The sequence below is a fragment of the Melopsittacus undulatus genome, chromosome 1 (genome assembly GCF_012275295.1).
Source record: "Melopsittacus undulatus isolate bMelUnd1 chromosome 1, bMelUnd1.mat.Z, whole genome shotgun sequence".
Lineage (NCBI taxonomy): Eukaryota > Metazoa > Chordata > Aves > Psittaciformes > Psittaculidae > Melopsittacus > Melopsittacus undulatus.
Genome location: NC_047527.1, coordinates 85400841 through 85422538, shown reverse-complemented (window position 1 = coordinate 85422538; position 21698 = coordinate 85400841). Strand labels below are relative to the sequence as shown.

Here is a 21698-nt window from a genome sequence, read left to right as displayed (position 1 = left end):
CCCTTCCAGGAAGTCCCGATGCGAGCCTGCACCGAGGAGGTCTCGAGGGAGAAGCAGCGTTCACCCCGGAGTGCCTGGCACCCGGGAACCCTTTTCGGCTGTGGGAGAAGGAGCCTCTGACTCACAGAGACCCCATTCACCGCCCAGCCCCAAAGCAAGGGGTTTATGTCTGGCCATGTGACCTGAACCCTCCAACAAATCTCGCTCTTCCTCTCCCTTCGGTCCAAACAATAAAACCCCTCTCCTCGAAGTTTTAATAACGTAAGTGTGATGTCAGCCCCGCGTTTAAAAGGCATCGCAGGTCTTTATAAGCAGAGAATATTACCCTGCCCTGGGACAAATACGAGGCTAGAGTTTTCGCTCGTTTAAGCCCCGCCTGGCTGCGGGGAGAACCGTCATTGAAGGGGGGGGGGGTCCTCAGGGCCCCCGCGCAGCAGCTCACTGCCCCTTTCCGCCTGTCAGCCAGGGAATTTATTTTCGTGGTAAGAAGCAGGCATGGCTGGCGTTATCGGCAGGGATGACACAAGAGACAAACAAGGGGGCCTTTGAAATTGCCGGGGTTGCAGGGGTCCCCCTTCTTCCTCTCCATGCTGTGATATAATTCATCTGAGGAGGGAGGAGAGGAGCAAAAATAACCCCCGATATATATGTACTTTTTAAATTGACCACCTAAGGAACTACTACGGAAAGGTGCACCGCGGGAGGAAGGTGGGGCAGGGGCTCTGGGATGGGGGGCACTCAGGGAGATGGGGGGTGCCCCTAACCCTACCTCTCACCCGGCAGGTGAGGCGGGGCCAGAGCCCCCATTTCCAGGAGCCCAGCGCCACCCAGCGGAAAGCTGGGGCCGGCGCCACAGGGGTCTAGGGTCTCGACCCCCGGGGAGTATCGGGGGGTGCGGGGGTCCCCGATTCTCCCCCCGTCACGGAGACACCGCGGCTCCGACGAGAGCCACCCCAGTGCCCGAAGGGCTGAGGGGGGCAGGTTGCAAGAGGCATCGTTTTGAAACATCACTTACTCCCTTTTTTTGCTGTCTCTCCTCCTCTGTAGCAATGGAAGAGGTGGATCTGTTATGCCTCAGAGCCCTGGTGAATCTAGGGATGCAAGAAATGCTGGTGTATCTGTTGTGGCAGTGAAAGCTAAAATATATATATATATATATATATATATATATATATATATATATATAATTTTTTTTAAGAGGAAAAGTAAATCAAATGGAGGGCTTTTTGGCCCGGACTCTATGTTTCCGAAAGGTCAGTGGTATCATTTTTGACGTTGATTATGTAGCTGTTCTAGTCTCAAGTATGCTCCCCCTCCTTCTCCTAGCGTGGTGTGCGAGGATGGTATTTGAAAGGGAGGAAGCAGATACCGAAAGTGATGGCTGATGAATTGTCTAAACCCTTCAGGGACATTTCTTGCGGGGGCTCGGAGGCAGCTCATCAATAAAAGCCTCCCGGATGGAGGAGGGAAATACAGAAAGGGTGATGGGGGGGAGAACCCCGAAGGTGCCATCACCCTCATCCTCTTCCTTTGACCAAATGGGGTATCGTAGCAGACACAGGACTTTGGAGGGACCGATGTGAAAAGGTGGGGGGGGGGGGGGGGGGGGGGGGGGGGGGGGGGGGAGAAGCAGCCTGTAAGAAAATACCTCCCCAGAGGATTTATAGATAGGTAGATAGGTAGACAGACAGGCAGATAGGTGGATGTAACCCTGGGGTTACTGTCTCCTGACCCGGCATCACGAACTGGCCCTAACGGGGGTGGCCAAGGCAGGAGGTGGCAGGGCCGTGGCCATGCCCAGATTTGGCAGGCCCTGCTCCTGAGGTGCGAGCTTGGATTATTACTTTTTTCCAAACTATGTTCGTAAATCATGTAATAATCCGGCACTCAGTAACTCTGCCCTACCTTTGAGTGGGTCGTTATGTTTTATGGGCTTTACTTAAAAATTAATGCAAACCTCTCACGAAAAGAGAAGGGGGTACTGGGGAGGGAGGGAAGGCGGGGGAAGGAAAGGAGAGAGTAAGGAAACCTGCTCCTGATTAGTGCCTTCCCCGGCAGCGGGGCAGGGGCTGCGGGCGAGTCCGGCTTCTCTGCCCGCGGGCACAGCTACGATGTGGGTGAGGGACGTGGGAGCCCTGGAAGGGCTAGGATGGTGACTGCGGACATAGCTCTAGGCCCTTCTTCCTCTAAAATTAAAACCAACCCACACCCCCTTGGATGCTACCGAGATGCCTGTCACCCCAGCCAGCCCCCCGCCTGGCTCTCCCCTCACTGCCCACCCGCCGAGACCCCCTGCTTGGTGCCGGGGGCGTCCTATGGAGCTTTTCACGCGTGTTTCTGCGGGAAAGAGATGCTGTTTGGAGCGGCGGAGGCCAGAGGGCGTGGGGAATGGAGGGGTTGTCCCGGGGAGCGGCGGCGAGAGGGGGGAAAAACGCAGCCCTCCGCCAGAGCCGGGGGCACGGCTGGCTCCCTCGCCCCGCTAAAACTATTTGTCTGCCGCGAATGGTATGGAAAGTAATTAAGGTCGGCGCATGTATGAAAATTATTGACAATGTGTAAAGCCAGAAATCTCATTTGATCGGAATGTAAACTTGGGCGGGGGAGAAGCCAGTCAAAAACGTCCCGTGTGTTCAGATCTCGGGCCAACCCGTGTTTGCCCGTACTCGCGGCTGTCAGTGGGGTATGCGGAGCGGTTCGGAAGGGGGGGTCTCCTGCCAGCCTTGCAGGGAAACGACGAACACCAAGGGCCCCAAGGTCGCTGTAGGCTCTTGCGCGACCTTTACCATCGACACTCGACCTGGATATGCGGGGTGGGCGGGATCGGGTCCAACACCCATCTCTTTCACATCGCCCGCCTGAGCCAGGGCCTGCCCCTAACCCTCCACCTGCCCGCAGCTGCCTGCTCCGCTGCCCGCGCTCTGCGGGCATCTCGCCGCTTTGCTCTGATCTCGAAACATCCCGCTTCTTGTTTTATCCCTCGCCGGTCACGTTTTATTTACACCGACAAGAGGATGCTCGGAGACAAAAGAGTTTTGTTTTGGGTTGGGAATTTTTTTTTTACGTCAAAGATGTTTTATATTTTTGGAAGGGTTGTGTTTCCTTTTAGAGAGGTGACCTATATCCTGACCGCTGTAGGGGTTTTATTTTGATGCTCCGGGAAGTTCAGTCGGAGCTCTGAAGAGCCGGGAGGGGGTAAAATCTTTAACGTTGTCACCTGACATAGGAAAAGCAAAGTCTACCCACACAAAACACTGAGTGGAAGTTCTGGGGGTCTGACACTTACAAACCCGATGCTATATAATATAATATACGCGGAGCCTGCAATAGGTTTGATCGCCTCGATGTCCTCGCAGCTCCGAGGGGCTATTCAACACCCGCAGTATCTGCCGGGCGGCCAGATCCCCTCCATCAGTCGGAGCCTCTGCGTTACGCCCCATCTGGGCCGCCTTCCTCCTGTGTCCCACCAGCCCGGGGGGAAGCATGTAGAAGGCAAAGGGACGGTGAGTCCGCTGGATCACGACAGACACCTCCGGCACTCCCAGCAGACCCCTGCGGCTGGGTGCAAGTCGGCTTTATTAAACCCTGGGCTTAGCGAGCTCGGATGGAGAGTGGACATCTCGGGCTTTCAGAGTGTCTTTCGGTCACAGCTCCAGTGCGGTGATGAGGGCGGGATTGGATGCAGGGGATGAAGGTAGCCTTGGGGTGTTGGGAGGGATGGATGGTCAACGTAGCAACAAAATCTTAGGCTGTAAATGCCTCCCGGAAAGTTTAAAATCTGAGAAGCTCTTTTCCGCCCTTTCAAGAGACCAGACGTCTTGGTCTCTTTATCAGAACCTGCCTGGGAGGAAGATGTCTTCTCGCCTCCTTTGCTCAGTGCTTGCACTCCCTCTCTGAGGGGTCCTGCGGCCCCGGGGTCCGCGGAATGCCGTATCCCTGCCGGCACACTACCGGGATCCGTGGTCCTGTGTGTCCAGCGCGGGAGAGTTGGGTGTTAGCCCTTCTCCCACCTGCTGAGGCAAATTTCCCCCTGGAAAACAGTTCCCTAAAGGCGAATAGAGTCTTGTTTCTCGACTGCTTCTCGCCTACACTTTGCCTCTTGCCTGGTCTTCCCCTCTATCCTCTGGCGCTGAGCAAAGCTGCCCCGCATGGGAGAGCTATGCAGCAGGGACGAAAGGGAAAGATATGGCCCTACAATCTTCGCGATCACTACCTTCATTGAAGCATCCTGACCTCCACCAAGCTTAGCTCCCCCCACATCTAGGCTCTGCTGAAAATTTTCCCAAGGTATCTTCACGGGTAGCCGGCCAAACCTATGTAGTGATATTCCAGGTAACACTGTGGTAGCAAAACACTAGGAGATAGGTGCCGTCTCTGTGCAGGGGGCACGTCTGGTGATGCTTTTAGCGTTTTGGGTTTTTTTCCTTCAAGGTGAAGTAGGCCCCTGTCCTTTTCTGCCCTTGAGAGATGTCTCAATCGCTCGGGTGCCGTGACCATGTCCCCTTTTCCTCTGCCTCGAGAACACAGAGAGAGACCGACCCTTCGACAGGAACTGAGACGAAGGGTCCTGATAGCAGCCTTCAGAGAGACGTCTATAAAAAGAGTCACGCCTGTTGCCCGTTGCATACGCAAGGAAAAAAAAAAAAAAGAGAGAAGGAGGGCGGGGGGGGGGCAAAAAGAAAAGCAGCGGAAAAACCTCTTCAAACAAACATCGGGATCGCACGGCTACTGCCAGAGGTCTCGAGAAGTCAAGAGGTCCCGGGAGCAGCACAAAGGACGGGGCCAGACCTCTGAGAATCCCTTCCCATCCCTGGCCTTTCTGCTCCCCCGGCTGCCCTCCCCCCCACCCCCGTCCCCCAGGCGGTCGCCCCGGGCTGCCGGGGCCGGGCTCTCCGCTGCGGCTGCTCGGCTCCTCCAGCTCCTTCAAATGCCCGCATGCCCCTCATGCGGAAAGGGGTCTCTGTTTGTCAGCCGCTGCAGATCGAGATCTAAATCCAGGCACCCTGAATCTGACAGTTGGAGGAAAATCCTCCGGGGCTTAAGGAAACGCACTTTTACAATACTGGAGGGATTTGTTTAAGTTTCAGTCTCGGCTTTAATTGAAAAAACGCTTCTCATCTGCAGGACCTCAGAGGAGAGGAAAGAGCCTGAAGCACACAGTTAAAAAAGGGGAGGAAAAGAACAGAAAAAGAACAAAAAGGGGGGAAAAATAGGGACTCCAAAATAACACGTAAACATTTATCTTTCATATTTGTCTCCCATTTTCTTAACTAGTTTAGTCTAACTTACTTCATTTAGCCTACGAAGCAGAGGGGTTTGTGTTATGAACATGAAACTGAAACCGCAATAATGAAGAGATTTCCTAGAATAAAAACGATGATTATAGAACAACATCTGAGTAACCAAATCTGCCAAAAAGTTTAATTTCCGTATACTTTGGTAAAACAAACCAGTTGTGCTCCAAAGCTGGGATCAGCTTAGAAATGGATACACCAACCAAAATAAACATCTCCACCAAACAGCAAATGCACTTCTGTTTAATCACAGGCATTTCAAACCACCTTTCAAAGTCTCAGGACTATGTCTTGGAGACTTCTTAATGCTGTTTCAAACAAGCGTCTGCTGCGAAGAACAGGACGTTGCTAACAGGTAGAAAGTGGTTGACTGATAGATAGTGTAACCCCCGATTCTCCTATCAGGGCAATGACAAGCAGCGACTGAAGCAGCCTGAGGTTCTCGAATACAGGGCTGCCCTGCTCGGCTTTGCTCATAGTTTGCCCTGTTTCGCACAGCGGAGAAAGCAACGAAACCTTCGTGTATCGTGACATCTGTGTTGGCAGTAAATGCCTCTTCCCGCTTGGCTGTTAATGATCAAAGCTAACTATCTGAAAAGGGGGCAGGTTAGAGTGATGTCCAAGCAACGTTCCCATTCCCCTTTCCTTGCCTTTAATAATTTTAGTCTCCTGACGATCGCAGAAATTACTGGGACATGTCATCCGAGGTGACATTCAGACAGACGTCTCTCCACGGAAAGAGAAAAGTCATACCCGTTCGCCGATCTAGAGCGGGAAAGAACGTTTATGTATAAAAACATTAGGGTTTTTAAATCTAAAATCTTCCGAATAGGTCATTACAACGTGATCAGGCACGTCGGCCTCCCTGACCCTCCAGGAAAAGAGATATGAGATAAATTAGAAAAAGATTAATAGATAGATAGATAGATATTTTATTTTTACGATGGGAACAATTTAAATCGATGCCTCGGGAAAGGTAAACACGGTCTATCAACCGGGCTATTATTTTTTCTATTAAAAAATGTGTAGTAAACATTGCCGGGCTTGGTAGTGTTTTTCTTAGCTGATCCTCAGATACAATCAAGCCATTTTCGGACACATTCCCATGTATGTAGCAGTGGTGATCTGGAGGAAGCTGTCGACGCCTGTTCAGTTAATTTAGGTTTTCTTTGTCTAATTACTGTGGAGCTTAGGGAAAAGGAGCCGGGCTCAGGGCAGTAAACTGACACTTGGGCTCTGTGTGTGGTATCCAGGCAGTTTGATGGAAAAAGCCTGCTTCCACTCAACTGCAGGTCACTGTCTGGGACCAGCCCAACCCCCTCCCTGCCTGTACCCACCAGCGAGTTCTCAGCACGGAGCTGCACTGGAGACAGACGGACGCACAGATACACACACACAGCACTGCAGGCACACTGACAACGGCGTCCAGCTCTGCCCGCGTCCTTCCCACCCCTGTGCCTTTGGTCCAGCATCCCTGTCTGCTCTGCCCCTCTTCCTGCCGCCGTCCTCCCTGCGTCTCCAGTTTGATCCTGGAGCCTCCTCCATCATCTGGGAGCAGGCCTGTGCCTCCGCCAGCATCTCTTCTCCCTCCCCCTCCGGCCCCCCGCTTCCTGTAGCAAAACGTGGGCCAGCACGCGTGACCAACGCTGCACCGGGGTGGGGGGGCACAACCCGGGGAGGCGGACGGGGCCGTATCACTGGTTCTGGGACTCGACCCCTGTTGCCTACTAAATTAATTGCGGTTTATATGGGGGTGGGAAGGGGTAGCGATAAATACTAAAAACTGGAGGTGTCGCAGGCTGAGGAGCAGCAGGCACTCTGCATGGGGCTCCGCAGGGAGGGCAACCCCCTCACACGCACATCTGCCCACACCCGGCGGCATGAGTACCAGTGAGCCCCCGGGCGCACCGGCGGAGCTGCGGGCTGGCAGCCGCTCCCCTTGGTCCGGGGCTGTGCCTGGGAGCCCCGGGCAGACGGGTGCCTGCGGGAACGAGGGAACCCCACGGAAGCAGTAAACGGTGTCGCTGCGGGCTGCGGGGCCAGGGCTGGTGCCGCTGCAGCAGCAGCAGCGCCTCCTGCCCAGATGACGGGTGGACAGAGGCCAGCTGGAAAAGGGGTGGTCTCTCTCTCTCCCCCTCTCACTCCCCCTTTCTCTGTGCTGATTTCTCGGCCGGATTCAGGGGGGTCTGCGAGGAAGGGGGTGGGGGGAAGAAAGGGCAAGATTGAAGGAACTGATAGGCGGTCGCCTGTGCCTTTACGCAAGAAAAAAGCATTTATGAAAGAATAACAGTACGGAAGAGATTAGAGGGGGGGCTCTTGCGCTTCCTCCCCTTGCCGGATTAGGCTGCGGGATGGTCCCCAGGTGGGGGGCAGAGGAGGAAGCGGAGCGGCGCTGAGCAGAGCCTCTGCGGGCGGCGAGGGGAGGGCGGGGGCCGTGCCGGGGCCGTGCCGGGGCTGTGCTGGTCCATCCCGCCCAGTGCCTGGCTCCGAAGGAAAGCAGAGGAGCCATTGCGCAAGGGCCAGCGGGGAGGGATGCGCAGGGCGCTGCCACCGCCCCGCCGCCGCCCGCAGCTCTGAGGAGGTGCCCGGAGGACAGAGGCTCCCACCGCCCCCCTGCCCCTCCGCTCTCCCCCTTCGGGGCATCCCCCGCCCCGGTACCCACCCCGCTCGGCTCCCCCCCTTCCCTCAGAGCCTCACCCCACCCTGCCCCATTCCCCTCCCTCCGTCAGATGACCACCGAGAGCGGCCAGCAGCAGCTGGAGCCCCCCGTCCCTCTCCGCTCCTGCAGCCCGGCTCCCGGAGCTCTCCAGATGAGCCGGCCGCCCTCCTCCGCCCTGGAGACCTCCACCTCCTCTTCCTCCACCTCCACCTCCTCCTCCTCCTCTTCGGCGGCTGCGGCGTCCTCCAAGAGTAAGAAGGCCAGCTCGGGGCTGCGGCGGCCCGAGAAGCCCCCTTATTCCTACATCGCCCTCATCGTCATGGCCATACAGAGCTCGCCCTCCAAGCGCCTGACCCTCAGCGAGATCTACCAGTTCCTGCAGGCCCGCTTCCCCTTCTTCCGCGGTTCCTACCAGGGCTGGAAGAACTCTGTGCGCCACAACCTCTCCCTCAATGAGTGCTTCATCAAGCTGCCCAAGGGCCTGGGCCGACCGGGCAAGGGCCACTACTGGACCATTGATCCGGCTAGCGAGTTCATGTTCGAGGAGGGCTCCTTTCGACGACGGCCCCGCGGCTTCAGGAGGAAATGCCAGGCGCTGAAGCCCATGTACCGCATGATGAACGGGCTGGGCTTCGGCGCCTCCATCCTCCCTCAGGGCTTCGATTTCCAGGCGCCCCCCGCCTCCCTCGCCTGTCACTCCAACGGCTACAACCTCGACATGATGCCCAACGCCATGGCCAGTGGCTATGAGGGACTCAGCGGCGGCCACCACGTCCCGCACATGTCGCCCAACCCTGGCTCGACCTACATGGCCAGCTGCCCTGTGACTGCCAACGGGGACTATGGCCCTGACAGCAGCAGCAGCCCCGTGCCCTCCTCGCCGGCCATGGCGAGTGCCATCGAGTGCCACTCGCCCTACACGAGCCCTTCGGCTCACTGGACAACCTCGGGGGCCTCGCCCTACATAAAGCAGCAGGGCCTCCCCGCCGCCAACGCCGCCTCCTCCGGCATCCACTCCAGCGTGCCTTCCTACTCTCTGGAGCAGGGTTACCTGCATCAGAGCCCCCGCGACGACCTCTCAGGTAGGGACCTGGGAGCTCGGGGGTGAGGCTGCCGGGAGCGCGGCGCCGGCGGGGGGTTTCACCGCCGGCGAGTGTTCAGTGTGGGGAACTCCCGACCTTCTGCGGCTTAAGAAAAAAGAGGGGCATTGTCTGCGAGAGGGAGGAAAATACGCGTGGGTTGGAGCTGCTCTGTTTCAGGAAAGGGGGGCTGTCTGGGAGGGCTGTGGGTACCGCTGCGAGCATCCTTCCTTCTTGTCCTGCGCCACTGAGGAGCGCTCCGAGGAAAGCCGGCTCCATCCCGGCACCGTCCCGGCTCCCTTGCGGCTGGCACGTCTCCCCCCGGAGCCGGCGACATGTGCGCGGCAGCAGGACCGGGGCGGCCCCGCTAACCCGGGCTGCGGTTTGCCTTAGCGGGGAGCGCCGCCAGGCATCGCCGCCGCCTCGGTAAATCGCAGTCCGCGGAGCCGCGGCGAGGTAGTAATCAAAATAAGGCGTTAAATATTATCCCTTAAACCCTGCGGGGGAGGGAAAATGAAAAAGAGAGAGAGGAAAAAAAAGGGAGGGGGATAAAAAAAGAGAACAAACCCCACCACTTATCTTGAAAAATGCGAGAGAGATTAAAGCGGATCCAGTGTATTTCTGTAACTGGAGGGAAAGAGTTTTCTGGTCTCTGTCTCCCACCCCCCCACACCCCCCGGCCGGTTATCACAGACAATGTCTGCTCAGAAAAGTCCGAGCACAAAAATGGGTAAAAGATGTTGGGCTCTTACGGGGAAATTTTCCAAATAGCCCTTTTAAACGTGGGTCCCGGAGGTTAAGCAAACAAAGACAGTCTGGGCTGGACCACACCGAAGAGGATTTTAGCCTGACTTAACCCCTATGAGAGCGGGGTCTTGTTCAATTTTATGGGAATTTCAACAAGTAACAAATACAGGCGACCTTCAGCTCTGGGTCCCCTCCCGCCCCCTCCTCGGGTGCCTGTCAATCACTCTGCTGTCCTTCGGTGAGCCCTGTAGCCTGCCCCGGCCTCCCCACAGCCGGGGAAGCCGCTCTGCCGCCGTCGCAGAAGGGATTCTGGGTGTCGGAGGAGAACCAGCGGCTGCGAGAAATAACCCCAAATCCCAAATAGCCTGATGTGGTCCAGGGGAGAGGCTGCTGTGAAGCGCTAGCCGCCTGACCGGCGTTTTGGAGCGAGGGGTGTGAGGACGTTGGTCGTCCCCAGCTGGGCTCCCCCGTGGCAGCGAGACTCTGTTGCTGGGGTTTAAACTCACTTTTCGGAGTTTTAGGTCGTGGTTTTGAGGGCCGGGGAGAGAGGCCGGCTGGTCACAGGGGCATCTTTCCCCCGGCGACATACCTACCTTTACCGTTAGGAATTTCTGCTTTGGGTTGTTGTTGTTATTTTGTGGTTTTATGGACTTGTTTATTTATTTATTTTTTATTTAATTAATTATTTGTTATTATTTCCCTTTCCTTTGTTTCGGATTTTCTTCTTTCCCTGTTTTACCCATTGCGGCCCGCATGGGGCCACGCGTGGCGAGGGAGTGGGACTGGCTCCGGGAGTGGGGCTGGGAGGTGGTTGCCCCATCCTCCTGCTAGGAACCCGAGGTGGGAAACACCATTCCTGCGAGAGAAATTTTCAGCCCAAGAACACAGGGGGAGAGAGCGAGAGCTCTGATTCCCCCGGAGCCTCCACCACGGCTTCTGAGGCTGGGGGTTTTAAATCCGAATTGTTTCTGTTCGAGGACGGATAGACGTGTGGACAGATCGATGGACACTTTCTTAATGCCGACGACGAGTGTCCGTTTCCATCAGTCTACATGTAATGCCACCACTTTGTAAAACGGCTCTTCTCCACGTATTTTCTACGGCTTCAGGATCAGGGCCCACGACTTTAGTGGAAGCCGTCACATTCCTTGATTAACCGAAAGAAAAACCCGAATCCTCTATTCTTTTGCGTGGATCCAAACCTCATTCGTGTGTGCCATGTAAAATCTCAGTGGCGCAAACGTTTTAGTAGAGTGAAGAGAGATGGTGAAAACCGATCAGAGCTCGTTCATTCGTATTTATTACCAGCAACATTCTTTCTCCTCCTCTCCCTACGAAAGCAGTAGCAAGTGAATTTTGCCTTTCCATTTCTCTTAGTGCAAGATAAATTAGGTGGCAATCGCTGCTGATCGGTCAATAATCTTCTAGTCAAGACATCGATAGAGCTGACTTCAAACCTTGAATTTGCATCAGACCCAAGAATAAGAGAGAAAAAAATTGGAAACAGGAGGCTCGGTTCTGCTAAAAGGATTTTGAAGTTGGGGGGGGGGGGGGGGGGGGAGGGGGAGAGGCGGATTTTTTTCGCACGCTATTAAATCCTGCTAAATGATTGAATCAGGATTGTAATAAAGTGCCCCGGTTTATGGTGAGCATACCAGCAGGGTTATTAGAAAGCCGAGGAAATCCAGCGAAATAATCACTTTTATAAAGTGAGCTCTGCGGGGTGAAGAAGGGGACAGTGCCGGAGGAGACGGGCTCAGTGAGCCGCCGGCCGCCGCCGCCGAAGGGCTCCACATGCCGGGAAGGGAAAACCGGGATGGTTCCTTCTTTTTATGTTTTCTTTTTCCTTTTCCCACTCTCCTGTTTTTTCTTTTGATCTTCCCACCACCCCCTTTCTCTCTTTCTTTCTTTTTTTTTTTTCCTTTGACCTCGGTTAGATCTGACAAGATCCCGCTAGCCGAGTTTGACATCCACACGCCAACCCAAATCACTCTCTGGCCCTCTGCGGGCCTTGCTCAAGTAGCGCTCCCCTCCCGCCGAATCCAGAAGGAGTTCTGCTAGACTAAAGATCCCAGTACAGTACAGCCCTACAGCGCTGGCTGAGGAAGGGATCTCCCACGAGACCCTCGAACCTTGTCCCCTGAAGGGCAGCCTTAGGCTGTAGTGGGAAATCAAAATAGGGGTGTGCAAGGTCGGTGCCAGGGGTGTACTTCTCTTGGTGATGATGAACCATAGGGTGTCTTCTGTCTGTGTCTTATGTTTAAGACACAAGAATAGGCGTGTGTGCTCATACACACACACATAAATAAATACAGTCTCAACACACAGACAGATTGTATTTAGAATTCAACCTGCAGCCATTCAAGTCAAAAGCAAAAACCTCCCAGGAACGGGATGGGGAGGGGAAAGAGTGAGCAAAGACGCGAACCAGGTTCAAATGGCTGCGGCGCACCCAGAAAACCACGCAATTGGCATCGCCTCCTCACACGCACACGCTCTCACACTTCACCCTACACCGCGGCTGAACTGACTGTGCCCGCAGGCAGAGGAGCCGAGCGCCAGCCATGCCTGTGCCCCAGTGGGAGGGAGGGACGGATGTATGGTGGGATGCTCGGAAAAAGGGTGAGCCCGGGATGAGGCCGTGCATCCGGCGGCGGGCATACACCTCCGCGGCCGCCCTTCGCTTCTCGGCCCGCCGTTGCACGGTTGTGGGGCTCCGAAACTCCCCGTGGAGCAGACACGGGGGGCATATGGGGGGTGTGGGTCTTCGCGCTATCCGCGTCCTCTCCTTGCGTGGGGCGATGGGACCCGCCGCTCTTCCCTCCCGGCAAGCATGGCAGGCTTTGCCCCGGGGAGCTCCCCGTTAGGTGCTAGGGAAGCCAGAGGGGAGCTCCCAGACTTCACGGTGGGGAGCGTGGGTAGGGGGAAAGGAAGCAGTGTGTGAGCCCTGCTGCACGCACCCTCTGCTCCCTGCAGGTGATGGGAAAGGGCTGCTCCCCCCGAGTAGAGCCACCCGACTTCTGAGCATCTCTTCTTATTTCTTTCTCTTGCAGTGGGATTGCCTCGCTACCAGCATCACCCTTCCCCGGTGTGTGACCGGAAAGATTTTGTTCTCAATTTTAATAGTATTTCTTCGTTTCATCCGTCCGCTAGTGGATCTTACTACCACCATCATCACCATCAAAGCGTCTGTCAGGACATCAAGCCCTGCGTGATGTGAAGGCAGCGCCCCAACAGAGACAATTAGGTGGCATTGAACAGAGCCGAGGTATAGACGGACCCACGCAGATTAAATATAATGTGCACTCTGATAGCATTGATAGTACACGAGTCACTTAGCAGAATTACCTAAGGAAGTGGTGGTTTTTGTCCCACTCTATCCCTTGAAGGACACGTACAGCCGATATAATTCTCCAAAGCTCTTCCTAAAAGAAAAATGCCTTCTGTGATGTGTTAGTTATGGTGGGCCATAAGTGTCCTTATTCCAAGTCTGATCACCTTAATCAAAAAAACACCTTTCTGTGACCTGCTAAAGAATCGAGCTTTGGGAAAGGGACAGTTCAATATATTCTTATAGGAGAAAGTGCCTTTGAATAGGAAAAATAAGTCTCCCAGCTCAGCGCCTGCGAGGACTCCCCCTTCCGTTGCTGCTTTAGCAGGAAATTTACTTCTTTATTTTTGTCTCTCCCTAAACCCCACCAAGGACACTTTGTGTGGACTTCAGCACCGACCGATCGATATTATTAAAACAGTATTTTTTAGCCCTTTCGCGTATAGACTTTAAGAAAAATTCTTTTTCTTTTTTTTTTTTTTCTCCAGTATTGCAGCAATACAATGTGTTGTTTTTTATTTTTACAAAAATTGTTTTCTACCACAATATTTTTTAAAAAAGTATTTTAAATAAATCTCGTGTATACTCACACACTATTGCTTTAAAAGGAGAATATATTTGCACTTATGTATACTTTTTACAGTTTGCCAAAATATTTTGATGTATAAATTGTTTTTTTTTTCCAATAAAATGTATATAAACGACCATGCACCACAAAAGCACTTATTTTCTCTTTGCTCCTTCTGAGTAAAATCTTTCACCCCATCATCTAAGATCGTTAAAGCTGCAGCCTCAAATCCTCCAGCCGCTGGAAGCGGAAGACGGGAGTGAACGATTGACCCAAGGAGGCCAGTGCAGTGGTCTCTGGGCTGCACCTCCCGCTCTCACCCATTTCCCACCCTGCTTTCTCCCACTGCTGGTGCAGGCTGAAATAACGGGGGCAGTGGCAGCAAAAGCAGCAGGTTCTAGACCGCCTGCTCCTCCTCCCTTCGAGAGTCCCCCGAGCCCAAAGCTCTCTCCCAGTTCTTTAGGGCTGGCTCCCGGTGTCCCCGTGTCTCCGTCTTGTGCACTGTCGGATCTCTCTGTGCCCCGACGGGGCTTAGCCAGGTGCGGGGGGCAGGAACCCCTGTGCATCGCGCAGGGAGGGCAGGTCATGGGTGAGCGGTGAGACAGTTCAAAGACAAAACCGTGGCTTGATAAAGACAGGGGGAAGCACAGGGAATGCCGTGGCCAGTGAAAGGGGCGGAGGAGGGGAAAAGGAAAAGAATAAATAAGAAACAAAATAAAATTACAAAAGGCCCCGAAAGCAACCCAAGCAAAGTAATCTCTGACTCCGAGATGCCTCCAGAGGTGCCCGGGGCTTCCGTGCTCCGGCAGCTTCTTCCTCGAGTATCCTGAAGAGTCCAAGGACGGGCCTGCCCCACGGCCGGTGGATGCCCACTGAACACACCCAGCACGTTCCACCTTGGCCAAAGGGTGGCCACGGTCAGGGCCTGGTAACTGCTGTGTGTGGCCCCGTCCGTGGACGCAGCTCTTCACCACCCCCGGGAAGCCCGTCCCTTCCCATGAAGGGGATGGAGGATCCCCGGTATCCCAATGAGCCCCTCAAGCTGGGGCTGCCCCGCCACGCTGGATTCACTGCCCTAGGGCCCGTGCCCAGACCCTGGAAAGAGAGAGAGTTTCAGCAGAATGCTGTATGTGAATATAGATATATAAATGCAATCATACACACATAGATATAAAATCATATCTATGTAATTATACTTAGAGATAAAACTCTTCATCCTTTAAAATACATATTTATGCTTGAACATGCCCTTTTCTTCCCTGAGCTTCTCAGGGCCTGTGATAAATTATAAAGTCAGTCTCAGAGTTTGCTCCGACCACAGTGCTGTGTTTACATTCTTTCCGAGGCAAGCCTGCATGGTCGTAATTTATATCCTAAACACTTGAACGTAACTTGTTTACACAGGAATGACAGGACCTCAAAGAGAAAAAAACTGCCTCTGGCCTCCCCTCTCCCGGCCCGGTGGCGGCGACGGGGCGCCAGTGCCCTCCAGCGGCCCCGGCCCGCTAGCGCCTGCCCCGGTGCTGGCACTGAGATTTGTACTTTATTATTTCCCCCCCGCTTCTGAATGCCATTACACCCCAGAAAACGGTAGTAACGCTCACACTTGCCGTTCTCCTGAGAAAGGGGAAGGATCTGCTAGGGCATCCTTCAGTTCTGGGCTTCTCTCTTCTTCCGTAACAATTTAAGACTTTTAAGGTTTCCTTTCCCCCTTTAAAGCTTTCCAAACAAAGGGTGTTTCAGAAGCAGCGCTCTTTAGACGCTGGTATGTTTCTGGGTGCTGTCAGTAAAATGAACCCAACTCTTTCCTTTGAATTTAAGGGTGACTTGCAAATGACAGGGAGGAAAAAAAGTGGCCAGATTTTTAAGTTAATTTGATCTGATTTTGTTTTGATATTTGATTTTATTGCAGTACCTTCCATCCTAGGAATTCAGCTCTTGTTTAGTCTAAAGAGCTCTAATGGCTGCAGAGCCAGTGGGAGTCAAGACCAAGAGCTATGCCACTGCAAGGACAAGGTATTTATGTTTTAGCCATACAGTTAAAAGTTCTTTGCATCTCTTTACATTTGTTAACAGTCAGTGAACAAGCCCAAATACTTCACATTTTGGAAAAAACCCCAACCCTCTTTATTAGAGAGCCAGTGCTTTGAGATTTCTAATCAAAGCACTAGTGATGCAGTGCTCATCTCTGAGACTCCAAAAGACTTACAGCATCAGAGAAAGCTGAAATTTCTGGCATTAAAACAGAGCTAGAAATCTAGGTGCATATATTTAGTCAGATCGTTGTGGACAAGCTAAGGGGGATATACCCGAAGTTGTGCATGTGTTTACTAGTCATGCTGTAGGAAAACCCGTAGTTGCTGTGCTAAAATGAGCATCAGTTTGTCAAAACATGTGAAGGGCTGTGTCTCTGTAGATTTCTTAGTCATTGCTCTTTTCTATGAGAACATCATCTTCTCTTCCTCTCTATCATTTATCTTTTCATTCCTTGCCTATCGACATGTCACTGACTGCTTTGTCCTCTATGTGTGGATTGCAAGATGCTAAACTGATACCTTTTTTTTTCTTTAGCAGTGCTATAGCCCAAGTAGCATCCAACAACAGTCATGCAATTCCACTGAGTCTCAAAATCTCATCATCGCTGACTTGCACACAGGGCTTCAGCCTGTACAACCGCTCTGCACTTAGAGGTGAGCACAAAAGAGGATAAGAGCAGATAGCTTCCAGGTACATTTCTGGTCTATTCCAATGAAGAGCTTACGTATCCAAAAAGCGGCATGAGTTTTTCCAACAAAATCAGTTGTTCTAGTGCATTACTAATGCGACTCCCGCAAACCTTGCCTCACTAATGACCTCAGACTGCCACAGCTACAAGACATCTACAATTAAATTACAAATAATTAGTCATCTAGACTGATGGCATAGCTCACATTTGGTGAGGCGCTAAGGCAAATGGATTGAATGTAGACTAATCCAAACATTTCCATTATTAGAGCACACTAGGCAGAGTTTCCGCAGGATGGGAATGAAATCACGCTGTAGTGCCTCAAACAGTTTGCGTGTGATCCACTATAATCTTACATATATATTTTCTCCATTCTCTGGTTTCATCACAGTCTTACTGCCTCAGTGGAGGGATTTTGCTTGTGAGGGTGTTTATATTACACAGAAAAAACCCACTCAACCACTCCAAAGCTGGGATCATTTGAACAATCAATTCAACTTTAGCTAAATTAGCCAAATGCAGAGATATCTTATGTGGGATGTTGAATTTCTAGCTGGTAGCTGACCAAAGCATTCTTTAAAACAGTCAGTTTATCAACACCATTAAATCTCCTTGCCCATTACTCTATTAAGACCAGCACCAGATTAATATCTTGCTGTGTTCTGGCTCAGCTGGCAAAGTACTTTTAGCCAACACAGTATTTTCGGTTTGCTGTGAGAGTTTTACCCTGCTTTGGAGGCAAAGAAAGGTAAAGATTTCAGTTGTTTTTTTTTTTTACTCAATAACAATAAAGTTGATTTTGTTGAACAAGAAAGTTTTGCTTATAACAAATGCACGAGGTAGTATTTAAATAAACCTGTTCAATAAAATGCTAGGTATGTCGCTTAGGCCCTGAGAAAGCAAGGTGCTGGTTTCAATTATAATTTTAATATACCTGAGCCTGTCAGTGCTCCCATTAAAGTCAATGGGATTATGAACACGCTTAAGGTTAAAAGTGCTTTGCTGAAGAAGGATGATGGGACTAAAATGAAACACTACAGGTTCCTCCGATGTGCTGCAGCTGAGCTCTGTAAAAGAGCTGGAGTAGAATATACCTGATTCATATACAGGATGAAAATTAATTCAAAACACACTTCAGCTTTGAATAGAGATGTATTTTACAAAACCTGCTGGCATTAATCTGCATGAAATACTGCCTTAGCTAATAAGAACACCCGGGCTTTATTTATATATTGAGCCATTTGATAGATACAAATGAAGAAAGAGGTAAATAGAAGCCAACATATTTTTGAATAAAAGCCCAGAGGTTCTCTCAGAGTTCAATGATCTTTGTGTCTAGATTATAAAGAATTCAGAGCAGCTTCGTGTGACTTGCCAACTACCGAATAGAGCTCCAAAACATCTGTAATATTAAACAACTTCAAGCCTCCTTTTTATGCTTGTTTGCATCCAATAATGATTTATAGAACTCTATTGGCTTCTCCATTGGTCATTTCTAAAAAGAGAGATGCTGGAAAGAGAAGAAGGTTTTAAAATTTTTTGGGATGCCACTACCAAACTGCAGCTGGAATTAAAGGTATTTTAACAGTGGATTTAGATTTATTTAGGAGATTATGGAGAAATGTTAACTGCATTACATTGGTTATTTCAACCATCGCAAAACGAATTTGCAGCATTGTGCATAGAACCATGGGACTCACAAGCAATTTGATGTTTTCAGGGTAATTAAAAGAGACTGAGCTGCTTTTGAGGAACTGATAAAGGACAGATTTCCTGGACTAGATCCCCACTGGTAACATTTTATTTGCAGTAGAGTTGCAGCCCATTAATTCTCACTGTCCAAATATAGGTAGCATTAGTTTAAATTAGATGTTTTATAACTGATTTAGCTGAGCTACTGAACTCCTTTATGTACACAAACTTATCTCATTTTCAGAGACCCTCTTTGGATTGGTTTATACCTGTCCTGATTAACATATACCAAACACATTTTACTCAATGAAAAATCTGTCCGTTTTATTTTTCTATCATTTCAAACTAGTTTAAAATTACTCTCTGAGACTGGGTTTCATGTACAACAGTTTTCCGATATGATGAAAGGTGTGATTTAGTTCAAACTGCATAACTGGTGTTTATGGACACTCCATCACTGTAATCCCTCGTTTATACACATACAGCTGCAAGCTGCACCAATACGACTAACTTTAAAGTGGTATCAGCTCCCCAAAGCTGACTGAAACTAAACAGGACAGTGTCTGAGACTAGGCAATCCTTATGTTAAAGGGCTGCAGCTTTTCCCTGTGAGACGGCTGAATGTTAGAAACTGGATCCAAAGCGGGATGCAAGCTCCCAGACGATTTTACTTGTGGAATCAAGGCTTTACAATCAGGCCTTGGGCCTTCTTGTATTCATGATTTTTCATCAGGAGGTTTCTCTGCCAGAGATTTGTTTACCACTGGTGGCTTGCAGAGCATTTGCTGATGGCTTAGAGACAGCTATTTGGTTACAGGACAGTGCCTCTCATCCTTTCTGGTGGAGAGAGTAAGAAAAAGCAGGAGGGGGAAGATGCAGTGGAGATTAGAGTCAGCAGCATGATTCACTCTCTTAAAAAAGGAATAAAATACCTTCATAATTAAAATTGCCAAAACACAGAAATGTTTCCAGCTTCTGCCACATCTCCTTTGGCATGTAGTAGTTTCTCTTAGCGCTGGTAAGGTTAGATGGCCGTTAATGAAGGGAGAGCAGAGTTGTACACTTGGGAGGACAAGGAGCACCAGAAAAGCACTGGAGGAAGTATACTTTGATCTCAGGTGACTTAACAAGCAGAGTTGTAATAGAAAAGGTACAGATACTGGGGAGTGATATGAATACTATCAAGTCAGGGTAATCATTAATAAACGAAGTGCACAAATAAGGTTAACTTCTGCAGCAACATGGGAAAGCTCCACTATGTAACTATGAAAGGCAGAATTATAAGGTCCTTTAAAAATTAAGTTCTGCTACTCATATAGTGCATTAAATCCTGTTTTCACACATGAGAAGATCCCCTCACTGTAGCGCACCCCTTTTTCCCTTCTGAGGCAGAAACAGAGAAGCACTGCAAGGATTTACAAAAACCCATGCTGATATGGGAACTGGGACACTTGAATACATTGATATATTGGTTTTGTTTAGTGCAAAGCAGCAAGAAGTGAACAGGAAAAGAGCAATAGCTCAAGATAAGTTACCGCTAGTAAATCAAGCAGAGGTTTGTCCCAGGACTGCAGAGGAGCAAGGGGTAGGAAGAACCTGGCTTGACTACCCATTGAAAGTGTCCAAAATAGTCTGAACAAGCACAGTCAGGGTGCAGGACTGCCAAGTTACTCAGCAGGCTCAGAGGCTTTGTTAAGAAAGCAGTAGGAGCTGTTTAGGGAAACCTGTCTGACACAGAGGCATGTGTGAAGCAGCCAACCTTGCTACAGCAGTAGGCAGTGTGGAGACACGTGCAGAGCTGTAGTTTTTCAAATATCTTTTATCTCTAGAAGCATTATTTTTCCCATGAAAATCAATGAACAGCCTGGATTCCAGAAGACTATGCTACCCCTGGTTGCTTGCAATTGAAAACTCCTTCAAAGATGGCAAATGCCCAGCCCTGCAGACACCCTGGGAAGTGCAGCTGGCCCACTGCATGTCACACCAGCCTTCAGTGAGAGAAGCCTCATCTTCCACCCAAGGTAGAAAAGGACCACAGCTCTGTGCTTGCCCACAGCAAGGCCATAACTAGGACAAAGATGGACCTCAGCTGGAGCAGCTGAAGCCTGATGTCACTGTGTTTGTGAAAGTAACAGCAGTGAATATTCTGGAAGGTGATGACAGCAGTAAAAGCCTAATCTGGCCAAGAGAGTGTGGAGTGATATTCTGCCACCATATGTTAGCCTTAGACGTCTGATATTTTCAGTCTTCTTTTATTGTCCCCTCTCACCTTTCCATGACTGTTGATTACCCCAGAAGATTTCTCCCTGCCAAGTGACTTTTCTTTCAATCCTAGGCTACAAGCCTTACTCCATACTACTTCAGACAATGGCCTTTGTTACCAAAATGATGAGGGTAAGCAATGGCTGTGAATGATTCACACATCACTGTTTCTGTTCTAATATTACAACACCAGATATGGAGTTCTCAGAAAACCCTTGACATTTCCTCTACACTTTCTCATGATTTCCTCCTTATTGTTACAGACGAATTGCTTGCGCTGCAGGGCTACTATAGAATCAGGGTTTAAAGATATCCTTCAGTAAAAGAAAAGGCATCCACATGTGCTTGTTTCCCAAATCCAAAGAAAAGACCCAGGATTCCTAACGTTTTTTCTTTTAGTGTAGCCTGCTGGTTCTCTCCTCCTATGTTCCTGCTCTCTAAAGGAAATACCAGGAACTCTCCAATTCAGTTTCTGAAGGAAGAGGTCAAAAGAGAAGACAACTAGAGTATATGAGGGCAGACTCATAGTAAATCATCAAATCAGACCTGAGGGAGGCATAGGGAAGAGCAAAAGAAGGACAAACCTGATATTTAGCCCAGCAGATAAGGGGCAAGTTTTTCTATCAGCCAGTGGTAGTATATTTGATTAGCTCCTTCTTGGCCCTGTACTTCAGTCTCAAAGGGAAATGTGATCAAAAGGTCATGCTCTCACTGAGTAGAAAAGCATCTGCAGTAAGCAGCTGACATACTCCTGTACATCTCAGGAGTACTTTATCTTTCTATTCAGCCACCATTGCCCTTCACCCGGAGGCTGGCTACCTCCCCAGGGATGGCTCAAAAAGCAGTAAAGAAGGGCATAAAATACCTGAGCAGTTTCCACATAGCTATTTCTAGATCTAGGTACCCCTAGGGTCCCCAGTCAGTAATCACACTCAATGGTGAAATCCAGAAAACAAATGCTCATATGAAACAGACCATCCCGTCCCGGGGCATCTCAGGACATATCTATTAGTCAGGACCATGTATCACAGCAAATCATGGCTATCCTTCTGTATGAAAAAACCGTTGATGGTTGGCTAGTAATGGCTAAAAATGAGGCAAATCCATAGTCCATACAAGCTTTAGATATGCCAAAAAGATCTGTGTGCTTGCAAACACACTTTTCAGCTTGTTCATTTCCTGTACACTGATTAAAACAACCAGAGTACTTTCTCACTGTGTAGTCTTTTGAATGCAGAGTAAAATAAAAGCAGAAGAAGAAACATGCAGCTAAACAAAAGTCCCAAGCTCAGCACTTCAGGAGGGACTTGAGCACAAGGAGAGTAGAGAGAGGACGCCCCAGAC

General features: G+C 50.5%; 1 protein-coding gene across 1 annotated transcript; it reads left to right on the top strand.

Moving 5' to 3' along the window:
• The first annotated feature begins 7823 nt into the window (after positions 1–7823).
• On the top strand, positions 7824–13520 carry FOXF2 (forkhead box F2). The gene is made up of 3 exons (XM_034065580.1): positions 7824–7854; positions 7890–9032; positions 12830–13520. The coding sequence occupies exons 1-3, from the start codon at positions 7824–7826 to the stop codon at positions 12994–12996; spliced, it is 1341 nt and encodes a 446-aa protein (XP_033921471.1). The 3' UTR covers positions 12997–13520.
• Positions 13521–21698: the final 8178 nt, after the last annotated feature.

Excerpts from the sequence above, each read along its gene's own strand:
- FOXF2 (XM_034065580.1), top strand. The coding sequence starts at position 7,824 with ATGCGCAGGGCGCTGCCACCGCCCCGCCGCC. Across the intron at positions 7,855-7,889 it reads GCTGCCACCGCCCCGCCGCC|GCTCCCACCGCCCCCCTGCC; the intron begins GCCCGCAGCTCT and ends CGGAGGACAGAG. Across the intron at positions 9,033-12,829 it reads CCCCCGCGACGACCTCTCAG|TGGGATTGCCTCGCTACCAG; the intron begins GTAGGGACCTGG and ends TTTCTCTTGCAG.